Source organism: Lotus japonicus, chromosome 3 (assembly GCF_012489685.1).
Source record: "Lotus japonicus ecotype B-129 chromosome 3, LjGifu_v1.2".
Taxonomy (NCBI): Eukaryota; Viridiplantae; Streptophyta; class Magnoliopsida; order Fabales; family Fabaceae; genus Lotus; species Lotus japonicus.
The window spans coordinates 97,379,479-97,388,408 of NC_080043.1; the positions used below are offsets into that span (position 1 = coordinate 97,379,479).

Here is an 8,930-nt window from a genome sequence, read left to right on the forward strand (position 1 = left end):
TAGCAATTTGCAAGAATAAGAGGAAAAAGAATGACGAGATAAATTTAAACCTTCAGCACTCAAAACTCATCATTGAGAATTTAAAATCCTCTCCAAGTAAGGGCTGTATGCATCATGCAATCAAGGGGCATTCATAATCGAAAGTATGTTTGATAACAACATGCTTTATTCATCATATGATTGCATGTTCTGTAACCCAAACAATTTGATACAAAATTGACGCCACCTGCCTATATAGATCTTGCATTTTATAAATCTACATGGCTCCAGAAGCTGATTGCAATCAGAACAGGCTGTTTCTTTTTCATTTTTTTTTTGCCCCTCTCATCTCCGCTATTTTCATAGTATAAAGAATCATTTACAACCAAGTACTACATCAGAACTAACTCTGTAAGCGCTTCCTACAGCACAAATGTAAGAACAAACTTCAATTATAAAGAAACCGAAGACACAATATGAATGTGATATCAATGCATTGTCTATTCATCTGTTTGTGAAATCAAATCCAGGATGATAATCGCAGACTCGGCCATGTCTTCATTTCTCCTCAAATTCAACATCAATAATCTCAGGGTCGGACTTAGACGAGGAAGTTCTTCTACCACCGCCTGAAAAGAAATCCCCCTTGGCCTTAGGTTGCCACACAATGTTGCCACAGCTTGTACATCGAATGACTTGGCTCTTGTAACCTGCGAATTGCGTCTTGCAATTAGGGCATGCGCCCTGTCCAGTTACAGACGTAGCGTATTTATGGAGTCAATTTCAGTACAAACAGTGCACAAAACTAAATTGAAATGATCATGGTAGAACGCAAGATGAATTGAGCTACACAATCTAGTATCATAAATAACATATCCCAACCAAAGTTTCACAACGGATGATGAACTTAGCTCCATGCTGATAAGCATGGATTTGAGGTTCTAACTAAGCTTCAAATTCAAACTTTGGTTAGGTTCACAAACAAAATGTAGCTTAAAAATAAATGGGTGAACTCTTTTTCAACTAATGAAAACTTGTTATACATGCATGATGCATTGAAACAGCAAGCAATGAAGGATGATGATGACCTTAATAACCAAGTTGTTGGCCAATGTACCGATGAGAAGAGGTCCAGCAAATGGAAGCACCCAGGTTGCAATGATGAGAATGCGAAAAAGCCAACCAGATAATGCGAACCAGATGAAGAAAATGGTCTGGAAAACCAACAAGAAAATGAATCAATACTCGTGAGCAATGAAAGAATGAATTATTATAATTAGAATTGTGAATGATAGATATGATATAGTAACTTACAGCAAAGCTTCTTCCGACAGGACTATCTATAAACTTACTCAGCTGTCTCCGGTACTGCAATGAAAACAAAAAAGAATGAAAGCAAGCAAATATGAATATGAATATGAATATGAATATGAATATGAATATGAATATGAATTGAAGAGATAAGGAAGGAGGTTAGTTACGTTGGGCCAGTTTCTGGAAAAATCGAGGGTGAAAGCGCGGTAGCGGATGCCAATCTCAAAGTCGCGGTCAATCTCACGGACACGGTCGGCGGCGGACCTGGCGACGGAGGAAAGGCGGTGAAAGAGGGAGTAACGGCGGTCAATGCGCTCGGCGGTCTTCTTGGCTTCGAAGAAGAAGCGGTCGAAGCCGTCGTTGGCAGTTCGCCAGGCCTCCTTCCAAACCCTATCCGCATCCTTTTTGGCTTTGACTGTTACGACTAGTCTTACCGGTTGGCGTTGCAGATGGCGAATCCGCGTGTTTGGTGGCGGTACACATGGAAATGGTTGCCACCGCAAAGCTGCTGTTCCATTCATCTTTCCCTTTCCCTTTCCCTTTCCCTTTCCCGGTGAAGAAAGAATTAGAAATCACCGAATTAGAGTTTTCAGTTCCCGGCCTGTACTGTACTGTACTGTAACTCTACTCCCTATGGTATGTATTTTTCAGCATAATAATGCTAATTACTACTATTACTAGTAATAAGGATAACCTAAGGAATATCAATCACTACTCCTAATTCATGTCATGTGAGGTTATGTAGTTACCCGACTTGTAAGTCGATGATGTGTTGTGTGGTATAGGGCGGATCAATGTATTTAATAATTGGGCTGAACAAATTATGTATCAAATGAGCCGGGTAACCCATGATCCAACCGGATCAAAACCCAAGCTATAAATAAAAGAGGACCGCCCAAGCGGAGGATCCTATCATTTCACGCATTTTACTCACTTTGTTTACTTTCGCTTGCTCTCTAAATTGGTTAGCCTTGGTCTGTGGTTCTATACCGGAACATTGGCGCCCACCGTGGGGCCGAAGGATATTTTCCTAGGCTTCGTTTTTTCACTACGATGGTGACTCGATCCGGGGCGAACGGAGAGAGGAATCATGTTCAACAAAATGATGTTCCTCCCGATGCTCTTCAGCGGATCATGGACGATCTCAATGAACTTCGTCAACATAATCAACAGTTACAAAATCAACTTACTGATCTCAATCAGACTCAAGGTTTACGAGAGGGCGATCGAAGAATGGCTGAGACGGTGGTGGATAGGGGTGTACAAGGGACGGGTTGGGACGGGTTTTAGTTAACCCTAACCCGGCCCTAAATATTGATCGGGTCAATTCATAGACCCTAACCCGTCCCTAGACCCGAAGCAACCCGACATTATGCGGGTCCAATTTAGGACGGGTCTATGTAGGACGGGACCGGGTTGGCCCGAGGGACAATAAGTTTAAGACTATTTGATACTAATTGTAAAATTTAAAGATAATAACATAGTAAAAGAGTTATAAGTTGGAACTATTTTTTGAAAGAAATAACTTGAAAGGATCCAATTCTTTCATAATCTATTGCACTTGAGGTTTACATTTTGTTTGATCATTTCTTCACCTGTCTCACATATGCATAATACACACACATGATTTTCTCTTGTTAGAACATGAAAGTGTGCATAGTTTGACAAACGTTTACTTAATTCATAAGGTAGATGTTAGACATTTAATCTCATCTACATGGTAAGATAAATTTGAGCACCATGTATCACATTTTAATCATTATAACAAATTAAAATTTTATAAAATATACATGTGGGACGGGCCGGGTGACCCGAGTATCAACCCGAACCCGACCCTACCCGAAGTCGGGTAACTCAAAGATCAACCCGAACCCGGTCTCTTTTAATAATCGGGCCGGGACGGGTTGGCGGGTAGGGCCGGGTCTTGTACACCCCTAGTGGTGGACTTTCAACCTTTCACAGATGAAATAGCGAATACCGCCGTCCCAGACAATTTGAAGACGTTAAAGTTTGATTCTTACTATGGTGATTCAGACCCAAAGAACCATTTGGTGTATTTCAACACAAAAATGGTCATTGTTGGCGCATCGGACGCGTTGAAGTGCAAAATGTTACCATCAACTTTCAAGAAGTCGGTGATGATTTGGTTCACGACTCTACCGTCAAGGTCAATCGTCAATTTCACGGAATTATCTACAAAATTCTTGTCTCAGTTTTCTACCAGTCGTGCGCAAAAAGTAACTCCGGCGACATTATTCAATGTTCGTCAAGGGCCAAATGAGACTTTGCAGTCTTACATGGGGCGATTCAATCAATTATCTGTTCATTTAGAGGATAAAATGCCGGAAATTTGCATTGCAGCTTTTGAATTGGGCTTGAAGCCAGGTGGTTTGAACAGTAATTTGAGTCGAAAACCTGTGGAGACAATGGCGCATTTACGCGAAAGGGTACAAGGATACATCAGAGAGGAGCAGAGCGATAAGATCAAGAACAACCGCCCGAATACAGCGGTTACAAGGCAAAAGCAGCAGTTTGAGGCGAAGAGGGGAACAGTTGCAGATCAATATTCAAAGGGATGGACCGAACGTGGCAACGCAGGGTATAACAATCGCAACCGTTATGCCGGTCGTTTTGATAACCGTTCTAATTTTAAAAATCGTGCTCAGCCGTATGGGATGCGTGGGCCCGGACATTCAATGACGTGGACCCGGAATCAAAATGATCGTGCAATGCCGTTGGCAGTTAATTTGACTGAAGCTTTACACACATGTTTGGAGGCGAACGTCATCCGTTTTCCGCGGCAGCCAAAGCCGTCAACGGGTTACGTGGATAAGAAGAAGTGGTGTGAATATCATAGGATCTCGGGACATAATACTGATGATTGTTTTACTTTGAAGAAGGAGATCGATAAATTGATAAAGGCTGGGTATATGAAACAACTTGAAGGGCGAAGCAATTCAGATGAAGCAGGAACTTCAACAAGACGAACAGAAGATGGAAAAGAGATTGAAAGTGAAGGACAAAACATACAATCTGAAGGGAAAGCGAAGGGGCGGATTCACTCCATTTTTTGTGGATTTCGCGGTGGAGGAATTACTAACTCAGCTCGTAAGAGGTACGTCCATTCCATTAATGCTGTTTATTCTAACGATTGGGGAAGTTGGGCAACCAATCAACCCGATATAACTTTTACTGTGCGAGATTTTGAGGGGGTCCAACCTCATGAAGACGATTCAATTGTTGTAATGCTGAGAATTGCTGATTATGAAATTGAGAGGGTACTTCTGGATCAAGGAAGTTCGGCGGACTTGATTTATGGTGATGCTTTTGAAAAGTTGGGGCTAAATGAATCTGATTTGTTGCCTTATGATGGTTCTTTGGTGGGTTTTTCTGGAGAAAGAGTATTTGTTCGCGGGTATGTGGAATTGAAGACTGTCTTTGGAGAAGGGAAGAATGCGGAGACATTTGCTATTAAGTTTTTGGTAGTAAAATGTACTTCGCCGTACAATGTACTCATTGGGAGGCCATCACTAAACAGATTGGGAGTGATCATTTCTACAAGACACTTGACAGCGAAGTATCCATTGAGCAAAGGAGGAGTTGGAGTTTTAAAGGCTGACCAAATGGTTGCTCGGAAGTGTTATTCAGAAAGTTTCAAGCAGTATGGGCACATGGGAAAGAAGGCAGTGAAAGAGGGGCATCGAGTCTATGAGGTGGATTTAGAACAGTCAGATATTATTTTGGATCCTCGAGAAGGATTCAATGAGCACAAGATGAAATCAGAAGAGGAAACTAAAGCGATCCAAATTGGTGAGCGAAACTTGAAAGTTGGTGTCAATTTAACTACAAGTCAGGAAAACAGGTTAATAAAGTTGTTATCTGAGAATATGGATTTGTTTGCATGGAGTGCAAGGGATCTACCAGGAATTGATCCGGAATTTATATGTCACAAATTGGCTTTAAATCCCGGGGCGAAACCTATAGTTCAGTTTAAAAGAAAAATGGGCGAAGAAAAGGCAAAGGCAGTAAAGGTGGAAACAAATAAGTTACTGGAAGCTGGATTCATTAGGGAGGTTAAGTATCCAACTTGGTTGGCGAATGTTGTAATGGTGAAGAAGGCTAATGGCAAGTCGCGAATGTGTACGGACTATACAGATTTGAACAAGCATTGTCCTAAGGATTCTTATCCTTTACCGAATATTGATAAGCTTGTTGATAGGGCATCAGGGTTCGGAATGCTTAGCCTCATGGATGCATATTCAGGGTATCATCAGATAAGAATGTACCAGCCCGATGAAGAGAAGACAGCTTTTATGATAAATCAGGCGAACTATTGTTATCAGACTATGCCATTTGGGCTGAAGAATGCGGGAGCAACATATCAAAGGTTGATGGATAAGGTGTTTGATAAACAGGTGGGGCAGAACATGGAGATTTATGTAGATGACATGGTGGTCAAGTCAGAGGAAATGATGACACACTGTTCTGATCTTGAAGAGGCGTTTGGCGAACTAAGAAAACATAACATGAGACTAAATCCAGAAAAGTGTTCGTTTGGAATTCAAAGTGGAAAGTTTTTGGGTTTTATGATCACAAGGAGAGGAATTGAGGCGAATCCTGATAAGTGTAAGGCGATACTGGATATGCAGAGTCCAACTTCAGTTAAAGATGTGCAGAAATTAACGGGAAGGATAGCAGCTTTATCTAGGTTTCTTCCGTGTTCTGGGGAAAAATCAGCACCATTTTTTCAATGCTTAAGGAAGAACAAAACTTTTCAGTGGTCTGAAGAATGTGAGAGGGCGTTTCAAAGTTTGAAAGATCATTTATCTAGGCCACCAATTTTAGCCAAACCAATTCCAGGTATTTCATTGTCCATGTTTATTTCCATATCTGATAATGCAGTTAGTTCAGTCTTGTTGCAAGAGAACAAAGATGATATGAGGATCATATATTTTGTGAGTCATGCTCTTCAAGGAGCCGAAGTTAGATACCAGAAAATTGAAAAAGCTGCATTAGCTTTAATTATATCCGCCAGAAAATTAAGACCTTATTTTCAAGGCTTTCCAATTGTGGTAAAAACTGATTTGCCACTTCGCCAAGTTTTGCAAAAGCCTGATCTGGCTGGAAGAATGGTTTCCTGGGCTGTTGAGTTGTCAGAATTTGAAATCACTTTTGATAGGAAAGGTCTGGTTAAAGCACAGGTATTGGTGGATTTTGTCAATGAAATGTCTTCGAATGAGAAAACTATGGAAGTTGGCGAGTGGAGTTTGTCTGTAGATGGTTCATCTAATGTCAAGGGAAGTGGAGCTGAAATAATCTTAGAAGGACCAGGTGGCGTGACAGTTGAGCAGTCACTCAAGTTTGACTTCAAAGCAAGCAATAATCAGGCAGAGTATGAAGCTATAATTGCAGGTTTGAAATTGGCGATTGAGATGGGGGTTAAGAGCATAATGATTAAAACAGACTCTCAAATAGTTTCCAGGCAAATTCAGGGTGAATATCAGGCGAGGGATGCACAGCTGGCTAAGTATTTATTGAAGGCTCAGGGATTGATAAAGCAGATAGGCGCGGTGCAGGTCAATTATGTTCCGCGGGAGGAAAATACAAGGGCGGATATTCTGTCAAAGTTAGCAAGCACCAAGAAGCCGGGAAACAATAAGTCAGTCATCCAGGAAGTTTTGAGCAACCCGAGTATTGAAGAGGATGAGACAATGATGGTGTTAACTTTATCAGATTCAGATTGGATGGGGCGTATCAAAAAGTGTTTGGAGACAGAGGGTCCAGATGTGTTGACATTTTCTAAGGATCAAATTCGTGAGGCAAGTCGTTACACATTGTTGGGAGATCAATTGTACAGAAGAGGGATTGGAGTGCCTTTATTGAGATGTGTTTCTAAAGATGAGGCGGAAAGAATCATGTTTGAGGTTCATGAAGGTGTCTGTGCAAGTCATGTGGGGGGCAGATCTTTGGCGGCGAAAGTGCTCAGAGCAGGGTTTTATTGGCCAACTTTACGAGGGGACTGTATGGAATACGTGAAGAAGTGTGATAAATGTCAAATTTATGTAGATTTACATAAGGCGCCGCCTGAAACTCTTAGCTCAATGAGTTCATCGTGGCCATTTGCAATGTGGGGAGTGGATATTCTGGGACCGTTCACTCCAGCAGGTTCTCAGATCAGATTTATTTTGGTTGCAGTGGACTATTTTATTAAGTGGATTAAGGCGGAATCAATGGCGAAAATAACAGCAGAAAAAGTTAAAAAGTTTTATTGGAGAAAATTGGTTTGCAGATTTGGCGTTCCAGCAACTATCGTCTCAGACAATGGAACACAGTTCACTAGCAGGAGTGTGAAGGATTTTTGTGCAGAAATGGGAATTGAGATGCGCTTCACCTCAGTTGAGCATCCTCAGACAAATGGTCAGGTGGAGTCAGCAAATAAAGTCATTCTTAATGGAATTAGAAAGCGTCTAGGTGAAGCTAAATGATTGTGGGCAGAAGAGTTAATCACGGTCATTTGGGCGTACAATACTACTCCTCAATCAACTACTGGCGAATCGCCTTTTAAGTTGACTTACGGGGTAGATGCTATGATCCCAGCAGAATTGCAAGATATAACTTTCAGGGTGGCTACTTATAATGAAGAGCAGAACGACTTGAATAGATTGGTGGATCTCAATTTAGCAGAGGAAACGCAAGCAGAAGTTCGTTTGAGGCAAGCAATGGTAAAACAGAGGTCGGAAAGGCGATACAATTCTAGAGTGGTTCCGAGGCAAATGAAAGTTGGAGATTTGGTTCTGCGTAGGAAGGCGAAGGGGCCTGATGATTCGAAGTTATCACCTAATTGGGAAGGACCTTACAGGATTCTGCGAGAGCTTGGTCAGGGGGTGTATAATTTGGAGGAGTTATCGGGGCGAAGGATCCCAAGGGCTTGGAATGCACAGCATCTCCGTTACTATTACAGTTGAAGTGCAGGGTGATTCGTTCAGTTTGTTTAATGTTGTTCAGTTTGGTTCGGTGTATGTTTCTCCAAGATCATGTTTCGTTGTTTCAGTTTGTATGTGTTGAAGTCTATGTTTGTTGGTTGTATCGTTTAAGACTACGTTTGTTGTGTAAGACTAAATTTGATGCACTCTTTTCTCTACCCCAGGCGGGAGAGTTTTTAACGAGGCATCAATTATTTAATGAATAACAGGTATGCACTCTTTTCTCTACCCCAGACGGGAGAGTTTTTAACGAGGCATAACCTTTTTTAAAATGATCAAGGGTGTATCATTTTACTTATTTCTTTTACCCATAGCGGAAACTTATCAACTAAGGTCTATCAATTGGGCGACGTCAGACAATTGAGAAAAAAGTAAGTCTCTTAAAACAAGAGCATTCGACCACGAATTCATAAGCACAGTCTTAAATTGGATTTAAGCTTGTCCAAATTAAGCACAAGTCTCCACGCGAGCATACTAATGAAATCAAATATTTTGACTTTGATTTCCATGAATAATAACTATGTCGAAAATGAAAATTTGACTAAGTTATGTACACAAAGGCCTTATGATTCCAAAGTAGTTGATTAAGTTTAAACTTTACAACATTTAAAGAGATTCATTCAAGAGTATTTTACTGTGTACAGTAAAATGTGT

The 8,930-nt window shown here is 41.1% G+C and overlaps 1 protein-coding gene across 1 annotated transcript; it reads right to left on the reverse strand.

Annotated features, from left to right (window-relative positions):
- Positions 1-115: 115 nt before the first annotated feature.
- On the reverse strand, positions 116-1,960 carry LOC130747994 (uncharacterized). The gene is made up of 4 exons (XM_057601070.1): positions 1,461-1,960; positions 1,294-1,347; positions 1,068-1,193; positions 116-723 (listed from the first exon to the last, which is right to left on the reverse strand). The coding sequence occupies exons 1-4, from the start codon at positions 1,812-1,814 to the stop codon at positions 538-540; spliced, it is 720 nt and encodes a 239-aa protein (XP_057457053.1). The 5' UTR covers positions 1,815-1,960; the 3' UTR covers positions 116-537.
- Positions 1,961-8,930: the final 6,970 nt, after the last annotated feature.

Bases quoted from the DNA above. Each gene is read 5' to 3' on its own strand.
- LOC130747994 (XM_057601070.1), bottom strand. From the start codon at position 1,814: ATGAATGGAACAGCAGCTTTGCGGTGGCAACCATTTCCATGTGTACCG. The intron at 1,348-1,460 runs GTAACTAACCTC...TTTTCATTGCAG, and splicing joins TTTCCAGAAACTGGCCCAAC to TACCGGAGACAGCTGAGTAA. The intron at 724-1,067 runs GTCATCATCATC...GTAACTGGACAG, and splicing joins CCAACAACTTGGTTATTAAG to GGCGCATGCCCTAATTGCAA.